The sequence below is a fragment of the Sinocyclocheilus anshuiensis genome, unplaced genomic scaffold (genome assembly GCF_001515605.1).
Source record: "Sinocyclocheilus anshuiensis isolate Anshui unplaced genomic scaffold, SAMN03320099.WGS_v1.1 scaffold233, whole genome shotgun sequence".
In the NCBI taxonomy this organism is placed as follows: Eukaryota; Metazoa; Chordata; class Actinopteri; order Cypriniformes; family Cyprinidae; genus Sinocyclocheilus; species Sinocyclocheilus anshuiensis.
Window position 1 is genome coordinate 213,729 of NW_015540843.1, and position 14,207 is coordinate 227,935.

Here is a 14,207-nt window from a genome sequence, read left to right on the forward strand (position 1 = left end):
CTAGAGAGCCGCAGTCCTGCAGAGTTCAGCTCCAACCCTAATCAAACACACCTGAACAAGCTAATCAATGTCTTCAGGATTACTAAAGCTATAGGCAGGTGAGTTTTTTTTTCAGGGTTGGAGCTGAACTCTGCAGGACTGCGGCTCTCTAGGACCGAACTTGCCTACCCCTGGTCTAGCCTGTAAAATAAGCTTTTTAGCGCTGTTTGAACATAAGAAACTACATTCATGGGGCAGTTCATTTCAGATTTTGTTGCTGATTTGAAATATGTAATTTAATTGTGAGTTCATAGGGCAGTTTTTGAGATTTCAGGATTCCCCCATTCATTTAGATAGGACTTGGTCTTGTTTGAGCTGCCCGGAGGCGTTGCAGATATGGCTGCCGAGTGAACAGACTTTCCTTGAATGGGACTTTGATTATACTCTGTGTCATTTAAATGTGTCACAAATGTAATATTTGTTGAACAAAACAGTGGGAACTGTACCACTGGTGAGCTGTACTACATAAACACATTAAAGGGATAGTTCACCCAAAAGTGAAAATTCTGTCATTAATTACTCACCCTGTAAGACCTCCGTTCATCTTCAGAACACAAATTAAGCTATTTTTGATGCATTCTGAGAGCTCTCTGACCCTCCCATAGACAGCAATGTAATACGATCAACATCCAGAAACGTAGCAAGGACATCGGTAAAATAATCCATGTGACATCAGGGGTTCAACCGTAATTTTACGAAGCTACAAGAATACTTTTTGTACGCAAAGAAAACAATAATAACGACTTTATTCAACAATTCGTCTCCTCCGCGTCACCCTAGCGCCATTTTGGAGAGTATCCACTGAACGTAAACGGTGTATGCTGTTCTGTGTCAGCTGCGCCACGCGGATACGTTTTCTACGTTTATTTACGCTTTGATTTGAACGAAAACAACGTATCGACATAATGACAGAATTTTAATTTTTGGGTGAACTATCTATTAACTAACAGCCCTAATAATTAGTAATTCTGTATAACTAGTGGTGTTATTGTCATCATTGGCTGTGATTGTTGTGTGTGTTGGGCAGGTGTTCAGCGATATGACTGTTGGAGAAGGTGAGATGGTATGTGTGGAGCTGGTGGCCAGTGACAAAAGCAACACATTCCAGGGCGTCATCTTCCAGGGCTCTATCCGCTACGAGGCCCTAAAGAAGGTCTATGATAACCGGGTATGTTTCCTTTTACATTTGTCCAAACATTTGTTACATTTGCTTCTGGTGTGTATTTCATAGTACGTTTTTATAGGTAAGTGTGGCAGCTAAGATGGCCCAGCGGATGTCATTCGGCTTCTACAAATACAACAACATGGAGTTTGTGCGGATGAAAGGTCCTCAGGGGAAAGGTCATGCTGAGATGGCTGTGAGTCGAGTGCCCACTGGAGACACCTCACCCTGCGGCACTGAAGAGGACCAAGACTCCCCTCTTCACGAGAGGGTCAGTTAAACCCATTTTCTGTTCCCAATTGATTAGACATTTTCAAGTGATGCACAAATACTGAACCATTTGCATTTGTTCTCTGCATTGAAATGATGTAACTACATATGATGTAATTAATTTAGTTTTTAAAGGGGTCATATGATGTTGCTAAAAAGAACATGATTTTGTGTATTTGGTGTAATGAAATGTCTATGCGGTTTAAGGTAAAAAAACCCCATTATTTTCCACATACTGTACATTATTGTTTTTCCTCTATGCTCCGCCTTTCTGAAACGCGTCGATTGGCCAGCTATCTAGTGCGTTGTGATTGACCGAATACCTCAAGCGTGTGACGGAAATGTTAAGTCACACACGGTGGCTAGAATGAGCTGCGGCCAGCAGGCTTGAGAACGGCTCGGCCGGCGGAGTCGACGAAGGATTGGCCGGCGGGCTTGCGGGAACCACATGTGACGACCCCGGGCTGGACTCCGCTTCATCCACGGTGAAAGCCGATCCGGCGATCCACAGCGCGAAGTTGATGTATTTCCTCAGCGACCAGCACGGATCAGCTCTAGGCATGACGAAGCGGATATCGTCCTCTTTTGGAAGGCCAAACAAAATAGTTTTGCTTTCACAACGAAACACAGAATACTATACTACAATACTACAGCGAGAATAAAAGTTACGCCTTCTTTCTTTGCGTGAACATTTGGATGGCGTTATGCAAATCTTCCCACATCGTGACGTAGACATGTGGGGGCGTGTTTAAACGAGGCGTTTTAGGTAGGCATGGTTGACTCTTAACTTTTATAAAGAATATCTCTTTGGATTTGAGACTTTAGTCTTTGCAACTTTACAGATCTTCTTTATGCACCAAGAGCTTGTAACACTTCAAAGAGAAAGGAAAAATTGAAATCGCATCATATGACCCCTTTAAAGTAATCGATAGCCCTGTTTTCCTCATAGGTGACATCATTTAGCACTCCCCCGACCCCGGAAAAAAACAGGCCCTCCTTCTTCTCACCATCACTCCGCCGGAAAGTGCCCAGAAACCGAATAGCTGAGATGAAGAAATCACACTCAGCAAATGACAGTGAGGAGTTTTTCAGAGAAGAGGATGATGAAGGTACACAGACATACTGGGACAGTACTCGCTTTTAACAATATTGAACAGTTTTAAATGCTGCATGTCTAAAATTTATATTTACAAAATACGAAGCCCCACACATGACATGCACAAAAAAAGTAAATTGGTGGAACAGATGTGTTTTTGAAACATGAAATTATAATTTGTGCCCTTGTTTTAAGTAAATTGTGTGCTCAATATAATAATTCGTTCCTTCGTTTTAAATAAAATTGTGCGCATGAACTAGCAATTCATTCTACTTCCTGTCCATATTCTCTCTGATGTAGATGCCTATATCTTTTAAAATGATTCCATGCAATGCTGCAAGGCTTTTGAGAATGCGTGTATAACTCATTCCCAACTCAAAATAAAAGTTAAAATTTAAAGTGTCTCTGTCAGTAACATAACATAACATAACAGCAGCAACAGGTTTATGAAAATGTGGACAGGAAGTGGAAAGAATTATTCTTTTGAGTGCACAATTTACTTCAAACAAGGGACCGAATTATTATATTGTGCACACGATTTACTTAAAACGAGGGACCGAATTATTATATTGTATATTAAAAATATGTATACAGTTTTGAAGGGGGAAAAGCATTCCTTCCTTGCAACAGTGATAGTTTCAGTTTTGAAGTGAAATTAAAGGTGCTTTCCTCTTTCCTCAGACTTGTGCAACGCCACAAACTTGCGCTCCCGGTCTCTGTCAGGAACGGGGAGTTCACTGGTCGGTTCTTGGCTCAAGCTGAACAGAAAAGAAGAGTATTTTCTGTTATATTCCCATCTCACCTACGTGACTCTTCCTTTGCATCGCATCACCACAGGTACAGCACACCTGCCCTCCATGCATCTGTTAGCCGTGAATTGTAGTGGCTAAGTGGCTCCATTGTTTCTTTTTTAGATATTCTGGAGGTGAGACAGAAGCCCATTTTGATGACATAACATTTACTGACCCCTCAAAATCCATGTTACCAAGTGCCTCCTCACATCAGGCCCCCGAGGAACCGCCGTGTGGCGTACGGACAGATAACCAAAAACTATGAACAATACGCAAGAGTGAACGAGAAGCGGAGAAGGGAAACCTAAGGAACAAACTCCATCAAGAAGTGCCTCTTCCACATGTTCTTCAGAGAGACGGCCTCCAGAATGGCTCGAGACCTGGAACTAAAGTGGCACTAGACTGTGACGCTAAAGGGAAATGTTTATTGGGAGATGAAACCCAATAAATGAATGTCGTTCTTGTAAATACACTGCTGCTTAGATACTCAGTGAACTGTACCGACCACAGCCGTCTCCCTTCAACCTTCCTTCAAGAGACACTCATAGGTTTCATGATATTACTGATTTTGTGTGTAGTATATTTTCCAAAGGACGTTTCCTCGCAGCTCTAGGCCTTAATACTTCGCTAACCAGCTAATCTATATCAAACGTCGTCCTTTTGCTAGCCCATTGCTGAGTGAATCGCAAATGTCCTCCTGTACTTACACGACTGTCTGTTACTTGATATGTTCGAGGGGATTTCTGATTTCCAAATACTAGTGAACATGACGTATCTCCTGATAAGACTCTTGTTTCGTAGGCCGTTTCCGGTAGATGGATGATGACACCACCTGAGCACAGTTCTTGGAAACATCTCCTTCCACAAAGACACTTGAACATGACACTAGATCACATGATCCCACCCAGCAGACGTTGCTTTTTTGATTTTTGGGTTTGTTCTCCGCCGTGTTTCTTCAAGTTAGGTGACTGTCGTCTTTGAGTTTCAGTTTTGAGAACTCTTTTGCACTAAAGGGCTTTTGGAGTTGACACGTATCGCCAACCCAAAGTGTCAGTATTATTTAGTTTTGTACGTGTGTATCAGCAGAATGTAATAACTGATCCGACAGCTTTAATATCTATTTAATATTTGATAGGCAGATTTGCCAGCAGCATTTGAAGATGTTGTTCGAACTATTTTAAGACCCTAGTCTTCAGTTTTATTTCATTCTTTGCTTTAGGTGCAAAGCTTCAGTGGAAGGCTGTTTTTAAGGAAGTCCGACGCTTTACATGCGCTTTTGTATCAAGTGGTAATTTAGCAGTAAATGTGCATGGTGTCGTATTCATGTTGTAATATATATATACACCTTTTCTGTACATCTTTATGAAAATACACATTATAAAAAAGTTTTTGTTCAAATTTATTGCCCAGTTACTAAATGTCTTTTGTGGGATATCATACAAATTCTTGGAGATTGCAAAACTTTGTAGGATCACCTTTATTTATATAGGGCTACGGACTGCTTCAAAGGAAACACCAGATGCAAACTTCTTCAAATATGAGACAAATTCAAATTCTGCTGCTCTAAAACTATATTATAGTGTTATTATTTAGTTCAAGTCACTATAGTGTTGATTCCGTTCAATAACTGTAAAGTTCAGTATAATTTATACTTAAGTATATTTATTCTTAATTTATACAATTTTGGGTAAAAATAATTGATTTGGCCTCTACATTATGGAGGCCCAATGGTATTAACAACCATGTACTACAACAAAATGAAACTCACTTGCTGGTTGTGTACATTAGTTGATGGGCGCTTTTGAAACACTAACAGCTTAATGAACTTGAAATCTTTTGTTTCTTTGTTTCAGAGCTTGTGTCGAACTGGCTACATCACAAAATTTCAGCGAATGAGGCTTTGCTGGGCAAAACAGATGATCTTATTACTGGCCTTGGGGTTCTTTGGTCATACTGTTTTAAATCTTGCGTTAGAGACTTTTCAAAGTACAGATGCTTCACCACTAGATTTCATTGATCGGGCTCTTTTTAAATTATTTAAATTAATTTTAATACATATGTGTGCATAATACAAAAAAAATAAAATAAATAAGTAATTGCTTAGTTTGCCAAGCCCTACCCAATAACTTAAAATAAGCACTACACATTTACAAAAAAATTACAAAACATTTATATTTAATGGTATTTAATTACTTGTAGGTTACATTTAATAGATAATCCATAAAAACATTTGTAAAACATGTAATTATGCATGTTTGGGCTGACATTTACTCTGTTTTGACCAGAAGGTGTGCTTCGAAACTGAATCATTTTGTGAAGCAATTGATTCCAGTTGATTCAAAGTTTCAAAAAGCGTTTTCCTCATAAGTAGTGTACATTGTACATATCCGCCACAGTTAAAGTTTCACTAATTACACAAATTTGCATTCAGTCCATGATTTGAATCAGTCGTTGATTCAGGCTGTGTTTGATTCGGTTGGATTCACCAGCTGGTTAGTCTTTAAAAAGAACTGCAGAGCAAATTGACCAGCACATCATTCTGTATGTTTTCTGCATGCAGTCAGTAGACAACACAATATAATGTAGTTTTCACATAGAATTCACAAACCGACAGCTTATAATAATGTGAAGTCATTTACATTGCTGAATATTGCAGACTGTGTGCACAAACAGAACTCAATGAGCAAACTATTGAGAATCACATCAAATTCAACATCAAAAAATCTAGACGTTGATTGTAGTGAAAACTATTTTAAAAATAATTACCAAAAAAAAAAAATTGCGGTTTCCCACATTTTGCATCTTACAATATTTCCCCCTTTACAAATATTCACATTTACAAATAAAATACCTAAATATTTTAAATTGGTACAAGTAATTTTAAATACATAAATATATATATCCTTAACTTATAGGAAATGTTAAAGATTGTTGGTCCTAAACTAGCTTGCAACTACTTGAAAACATTGATTTGTTTCTATTTATCTTTGTTTCATACATTTGATTTTAATTCTATTATTTAAGCTTGTGATATGGAGTGTGTTAGTAAGACCTTCCAGTTCTAACAGCAAAAACACAAGGGGGCAGCACTTCAACAGAATCTTCTTCAGAATCATCAGCTGTTTTAGTGAATGGACAGTTCTCAGTGAAAGTAGGTGCTTAACCTTTAGAATATATACTGTATTGTTCATCCGTTAAATACGTAAAACCAACGGTCCGTTAGACCAAATACTAAATAAGCTGTTATATTGTCCTACTTATTAAATGAGGTTTGCAACCTTATTACTTATATTTGCGTCTAAATGACATTGATATTCGTGCCAGAATGAGTAACGGGGATGCAGAGGGATAGTTCAAAATGTTGTTTGATAACCCTCATGTTGTTCTAAACCTGACTCACTTTCTTATGTGTAACACAAAATATATATTTTTTTATCCATACAATGGAAGTCAACGATCACCAAAACGTCCAATGCGAAATCTTTTTTCACAGGTTGGGATGAAATGAGTGCGTAAATGACAATTTATTTTTGTGTGAACTACTGTTTAGTACTAGTAGTACATTCGTGACTAAATGTTGGTTTGTTACTAAAACAAAAAAGGTACCAAATACAACAGATGATCAATTATAACACTATTTTTAAGATTCATTCAGTTAGTAGGATAACCAAAAAAAAAAAAACTTGATTTACATCATGCGTGTGCTGGAAATGAAACAAATCATATCAGGTTCATTTGATTTATTCACCAGTAAATGAATGTAAAGTAAACACATACCTCATCGTGTAAGGCAGTAAAAAGGCCACTTACAGGGGAAAGAATTAAAAACAAACTTCCAGAGATCACTTTCAGGACAGATTGCCATAAAGCATTCATTCTCAACCTCAGCAGTTCTGTGGTTTACATACATCAGATCACTCAATGTACAGAACACAACATCCACACGTGCCATAATCCAAAATACAAACCATCACAGAAAGTAGTGAGAAAATGAGTTGTTTATATATATAAAAAATAACCACGTCTATCTGATCACTTCCTCATATATTCCTCAAAACTGTGGGGAATTTACTTTTGATTAGAGCAGTGGAAATCTTCGGATGCTTATTTTGTTCTCAAAAACAAAATAATATTAGAAGCAAATCAATATTTCAAGATCTTCAATGTAATACTGACCTCTAAACAATCCCTCCTGCAAGCATGGAAAACTGTACAGATCTTCTCCACACTTGCCTTTGAAAACTGAGTCACAGAATTAAAAACGAATCAACGAAACAATCCTTGTAAAACAGCTGGCTCCATCTAAACCTCGAAGAATTCCTTAAATAGCAGCTAAATTAAAACCCAAAGGAATGTCGATGAATCCAGACTCGCGTCTTTGCTATAACAAAATGTGGCCGTCATCATTATCGATCGACTTTTCTCATCCATCTCTGATACAATGAGCAGCATTTACAGTAGGACCACGAGTGATTTCACAGTAGGTGAACTGATTGGTTTACGTCACTCTTCTAGACGATTTACAGGACACAGACGAACAGTTCTAGATCAGACAGAGAGTAAATGTGTGTGTGTCGTGTTACTGGAGTCGTACGAGCCGCATTCAGTCAAACACATATGAGCGGGGGTGGATGCTGCTTTAGGCTTTTTTCTCTTGCAGGATTCGATGCAGCTCGTCTGCGTCCTCTGCCGTTTTCACGCGTATGAGCATTGGGACAGGCGTGCTGGGGTTCTTGTCATCCACAGGAGGGTTTGGCACACACACCACCATCACGTTGTTTTTGCCAGTTCGTGAGCAGGGCATGGAAGAGGGCACCATAATGTTCAAAAAGATGTTCCCTATAAAAAAAACCAGAGAAGCCAGTAAGCACACATACATACATCCATCTTATGCCATGTGAAGTTTTGTAGTACAAACTAAAACTGCATAACTTTAGGCCAGTATTTTTCCTTATATTTTAAATATAAAGTGCCAATTTTGATCAACTGAATGTGTCCTTGAAGTAATATTTTTGTCTTTTTCTCAAATCTTACTTACCCTAAACATCTTAACGGCAGTTTATCATGGTTTCCACAAAAATATTAAACAGCAAAAACTGTTTTCAGTATTGATGATACAGTTTCTTGAGCACCAAATCAGCATATTAGAATGTTTAGGGTGCACTTTCATGACAACTCTGTGTCAACAATACCTGCCGATTATTTAAACTAGTTAAACTAGTTGACTGCATTTCATGAAATGGCCTGCAGGGGGGATCCAGATTTCCTCTAATAATTTGATCTCTGTTAATCAAACACACCTTGTGTGCCTTATGTCTAACAACTGCAACTCTATTTGATAAAACAGATAAAATGGCATTGATAACTGTGATTACCTCTCATGACTATATCAATTGTAAAATCTCAATTTACACGCTGTTCAAAAGCATGGGATCAGTAAGATTTCTAATGTTTTTGAGTCTCATGCTCATCAAGGCTGTATTAGATCAAAAATACAGAAAAAACTGTATTATTTGTTTAATATTATATATTATTTAACAAACACTGCTCTTTTTATCTTTTTATTTATCAAAGAATCCTAAAAAAAAAAGTATCACAGGTCCCAAAAAATATTAAAGAGTACAACGGTTTCCAACATTGATTATAAATCAGCTTTCTGAAGGATCATGTGACACTGAAGACTGGAGTAATGATGCTGAAAATTTTCTCTAGTCTACAGGCATAAAATAAATCACACACACACACACACACACAATATATATATATACACAACTAAAAATCAAGCCAAGAATCTTGGTGTGATTCTGGAGTCAGAGCTTAGTTTCAATAGTCATGTCAAAGCAGTAACTATCGTCTTAAAAACATTGCAAGAATTAGATGTTTTGTTTCCAGTCAAGACTTGGAGAAACTTGTTCATGCCTTTATTACCAGCAGGGTGGACTATTGTAATGGTCTCCTCACCGGTCTTCCCAAAAAGACAAGCTTTTCTTGAATTCTGACAAGAACCAGAAAATCTGAGCATATCACACCAGTCCTCAGGTCTTTACACTGCCTCAACTGTTTAGCTGTACATTTACTGAACGAGCACTGTGGTACGTCCGAACTGACTGCACTGTACTTTATGTATAATTAGCATTTTCTATTCTTAACTGTTTTAATTCATTTTAAATCAATTTTTAAATCACTTTAAAATCCTTGTTTTTATTGATTGAGTGATTTTTTTAATGATTGTTTTAATTCCTTTTATGTAAAGCACTTTGAATTACCATCGTGTATGAAATGTGCTACATAAATAAACTTGCCTTGCCTAAATTATATTAAAATAGATTTTTTCCTTTGTAATAATATTTAGTTTACAGAAACTTCTTTAAAAAACAAAAATCCCAAACAGTGATTTTTTTTTAACAGTACTGTACATCTCATTAATTAACACAGAGCTCAACTATTATTGTAAATATTATCAGCCTGAAAAAGTTTCTCACAAGATTAATCTGTAATTGGATTCAATTCACTAATGACACACAGATGCAGACACTTACCCAGGTTGGTGTCGGCTCGCACCAAAAGCTGAAGTTTGCTCTCAGCCACCATCTTCAGATGCAGTGTTCCCACCCCCTTCTCCTTAAACTCTCCGTCCTTCTTATAAAACAACTTACACCTGCGGAAAAGATCATTTTGGAATATAAGATATGAGACAGATGATGCGTTTAAAGATTGAGTGACGGTACGTGATGTGTACTTTTTGGAGTAGAAGGCGTCTTTCTCCTTGATCTCTTTCACCACAGGAACAGGCGGCTCCTCTGATTCCTCCCCATTCTCACCTAAAACAAGAAAACAGTAAATTTATGAGAAGAAAAAAAATAATCCTGTTATAAATGTTAGTTCTGTGAGTGATATGATAAATGATGCATCATCTGCAAGTTCTAATCGACACAATTGATGAGAATAGCCCATGGGCAATTTCATTATCGATTAGAACGCGTTTCTTGAATGTGTATTCTTCCCCCACACTGTACATGTACTTTAGTAAACGGTCATAAAAAATTTAGCCAGTGGATATCGAAAAACAATATAGAGAATGCTGATATTGATTTTAAACCCGGAAAGAGAAAAAAAAAAAATGTAAAAAAATCTTTGATTTGATCTTTTGATATCGAGACCGTAACAATAAACAGTATATTATAGGGGTGGAACGGTTCAACTTACTCACGGTTCGGTTTGTATCACGGTTCTAGAGTTACGGTTTCGGTACGGTTCGGAATGTCCTATGTTTAGGGAAAAACTATACTGTCAAATAAAAATTAAGAAAATAACAATAATCTAACTACAAGCAACATCACAAATAAATACAATAGAGTAAAGATACAAATAAAATAAACAGTGATTTTCAGGTTTTTTAACAGGCGGCTCCTCTGATTCCTCCCCATTCTCACCTAAAACAAGAAAACAGTAAATTTATGAGAAGAAAAAAAATAATCCTGTTATAAATGTTAGTTCTGTGAGTGATATGATAAATGATGCATCATCTGCAAGTTCTAATCGACACAATTGATGAGAATAGCCCATGGGCAATTTCATTATCGATTAGAACGCGTTTCTTGAATGTGTATTCTTCCCCCACACTGTACATGTACTTTAGTAAACGGTCATAAAAAATTTAGCCAGTGGATATCGAAAAACAATATAGAGAATGCTGATATTGATTTTAAACCCGGAAAGAGAAAAAAAAAAAATGTAAAAAAATCTTTGATTTGATCTTTTGATATCGAGACCGTAACAATAAACAGTATATTATAGGGGTGGAACGGTTCAACTTACTCACGGTTCGGTTTGTATCACGGTTCTAGAGTTACGGTTTCGGTACGGTTCGGAATGTCCTATGTTTAGGGAAAAACTATACTGTCAAATAAAAATTAAGAAAATAAGAGTAATTTATCTAACTACATGCAACAGCACAAATAAATACAATAGAGTATACAAATAAAATAAACAGTGATTTTCAGTTTTTTTTTTAGGTCTAACATTAGTTTTTAGGCACAGAAATTGAATAAAGTAATCAAATGTAAAATAGCATTGCATATTTTACTGTATACATTAATCTTTATTAAAGTTACAGTGAGTGATTTCCTTGTTGTTGCTGTATGATTAATATTAAGAAAGCGCTGTCACTTTAAGAGAATGCACAAATACAGTACGCTCCGCTGGCTATGTCTGCTATAGGATACTTACCAAGATGGGCATTTTGACCATTTTTGTGTGAATTTGTCCATTCAAACACAATACTTCAGAGAGCTTAATATTTGCGCATGCTCTGAGGACGGGTTTGCGTGCTTCAGATGAGCGCACACACAAATCTTCTGACTGCACGTGCAAGCTCCTAAATATTTAAACTGGCAAGGCTTAATAAATGAGTTTAGTTTAAACACAGATATCAACGTGTGCTGTTCAGTGCCCGGTTGCATAAAGCACCTTAAGTGTAATTTTCCCTTAAGATCGCCCTTAAGTTTCCCTTACACTTAAGGGTGCTGCATAAAATATCCCTTAAATGTTACTTAAGGGTTTCTTTAGGTGAAACGTCATAAACCCTTAGAATTTCTCTTACGTATCCCTTAAAACCCATTAAGTGTTGCATAAAGCCCCTTAACTGTCATTTTCCTAAGGATAACATAAGGGTTGGAAAATGTCACCTTAAGTGTTACACAAAAGTCTTCTACAAGTAATGATTGGCCGCTTTATATGTTAAACGGATTTTAATTTACGCATTTATTCACATATAAACATTGATCAAATTACATACAGCACATAATTAGCTCAAACATGAGTGCGTCACACTCGAGAGCAAATTTATATTCCATAATATTTTATTCCTGAATTTTCCTACATATTACCTGGAGATTACTTGAAAAACACACATAAACCATATATTGCTGCAGTCGTGAGTTTGTTGTGTTTACGTTTGTTTTTTATTCAGCTTATAAGATAGGCTACTTCTATGAATCCGGTTTGGACTTTCAGCGCGAGAGCGCCCTCCGGCTTCGAGTATGAATGAAACACACACTGCATGAGAGTTTAGCTCTTTAATGTTCACATCGTTTTGGATACGAATAAAACGTCATGCATAGACTATCTTGTCTCTTTGCATTTAAATATATATTTATTCACACTAGTACCTGAAAACCTCTACATGGACAGAAATGATGAAAGATCTTTATTTGTTGTCCAAAGATGAATAGAAGTCTTATGGGTTTGAAATGACACGAGGGTGAGTAAATGATTTTTCAGAATTTTCAGTTTTGAGTGAATTATCAATTTGAGTTTCTGTCTCGTCTGGTCCTTCTCTTTCATATTTGGTTTTCTTTTTTGTTTTCCTTATCCATGTTATATTGTTTACTGTGAAAACTTACATCGCTATCTGCATTAACAAATAACGTGACCATGGCAACAGTCGATTTTTTTAACGGCAAATCCTGGGTCGCTGTCGTGAAACACTTAACGCACTTAAACACTTAAAATTAAACACTTAAAATTTCCCTTTGCTAAGGGAAGTGTTTAAGGGCTTATATGCAACACCCTTAAGTCATTCCCTTAGGTAAGGGGAAATCACGCCTTAAGTCTCATACTTAAGGGAAAAACTTAAGGTGCTTTATGCAACCGGGCATCACTGTGCGCGCGAGCTCGCGTCTTCTGTCTCTTAAATGTTTAAACTGGCAAAGCTTAAATGAGTTTACTTTAAACACCGATATCAAAGTGTGCTGTTCAGGTCTCACCTGTGCATGTGCGCTATCAGCACGATGACAGAATAAATGACTGCTCATATTCCAGCATACAGCATTCGCATTGAACAAGAGTGAATGGTTTGTCCACTTTTTTTCAGAATGCGCATCCATCAACAGAAAGATACATTAGCCGAACCCTATTTGTTGTTTTACGTGTTATTTTATTTATTTATTTATAACAAACCATATTACAGATGCGTTGTCAGATTTAAATTGAACCGCGTTCCCAGTGTGTGGAGAACCGTTCCACCCCTAGTACATTACATTAGATAGACTGAAATGAAACCGAAAGCTGCCTTGAAATTAGTGCTGTCAAACAATTAATCGCGATTAATCGCATCCAAAATAAAAGTTTGTTTACATAATAAATATAAACAGTACAATCACATACTTTATGTATATATAAATACACACACATGCATGTAAATATTTAAGAAAAATATGTTATGTTTATATATTAAAAATATTTATATATAATATAAATTATATGAATATAAATATATACATGTAAATACTTCAAAATATATCCTCCTGACTACCAGGAAAAAACAGTTTTGGGAATTTAGTATTTTGTCATGTCATTAATAATGGGAGTAATAATTAGCAAGATTTTCATAATAACATGTAATATTTAAAAGGAATATTTATGTATAATTTTTTCTCTATTCATTTGTTGTGTCTCCCAAAATGTGTAATAAACATGCTTTAAGTCCTGGTGTCCTCTACAGTGGACATGTATGAAACTGATGTCCTGTTTCATAACAGAAGGTCATATTTTGATTTGAAACCCCATAATATTTTCCTGAGATGTTGATTTATGACAAACAATTTGTCAATTAGTCAGATTTAAATGAATAATATTAAAATATTTGTAATTACAAAATATTATCATATTTCCATTAGGGTGTTACATTTGATCATTAAATGAATGTCAGCCATTTTTAAAGACCAAAGAGAGGGAGTGGTCATGGTCAAACATCCAATCATTTGGTATCTCTGAAAAGCCCTGAATGTGCTGTACAGGAGATCCAGACTTAAAACTGTGACATGTAACTTCTCAGAGAAATCGCTAA

At 36.4% G+C, this 14,207-nt stretch overlaps 2 protein-coding genes across 2 annotated transcripts in view; one reads left to right on the forward strand and one right to left on the reverse strand.

Annotated features, from left to right (window-relative positions):
• LOC107687566 (uncharacterized protein KIAA0930 homolog) overlaps window positions 1-3,903 on the forward strand; it is a 16,280-nt gene extending 12,377 nt beyond the window's left edge. The window contains exons 6-10 of the mRNA XM_016484951.1: window positions 1,067-1,207; window positions 1,284-1,472; window positions 2,421-2,580; window positions 3,249-3,404; window positions 3,482-3,903. Of these exons, the coding sequence (XP_016340437.1) occupies window positions 1,067-1,207; window positions 1,284-1,472; window positions 2,421-2,580; window positions 3,249-3,404; window positions 3,482-3,522 (687 nt within the window). The 3' untranslated portion in view covers window positions 3,523-3,903. The remainder of the gene's footprint in view (window positions 1-1,066; window positions 1,208-1,283; window positions 1,473-2,420; window positions 2,581-3,248; window positions 3,405-3,481) is intronic.
• A 3,415-nt stretch (window positions 3,904-7,318) lies between these two features.
• The window catches only part of LOC107687567 (nuclear pore complex protein Nup50-like), a 25,426-nt gene continuing 18,537 nt past the window's right edge, over window positions 7,319-14,207 (reverse strand). The window contains exons 6-8 of the mRNA XM_016484952.1: window positions 10,098-10,179; window positions 9,898-10,016; window positions 7,319-8,197 (exon numbers count right to left, since the gene is read on the reverse strand). Of these exons, the coding sequence (XP_016340438.1) occupies window positions 7,998-8,197; window positions 9,898-10,016; window positions 10,098-10,179 (401 nt within the window). The 3' untranslated portion in view covers window positions 7,319-7,997. The remainder of the gene's footprint in view (window positions 8,198-9,897; window positions 10,017-10,097; window positions 10,180-14,207) is intronic.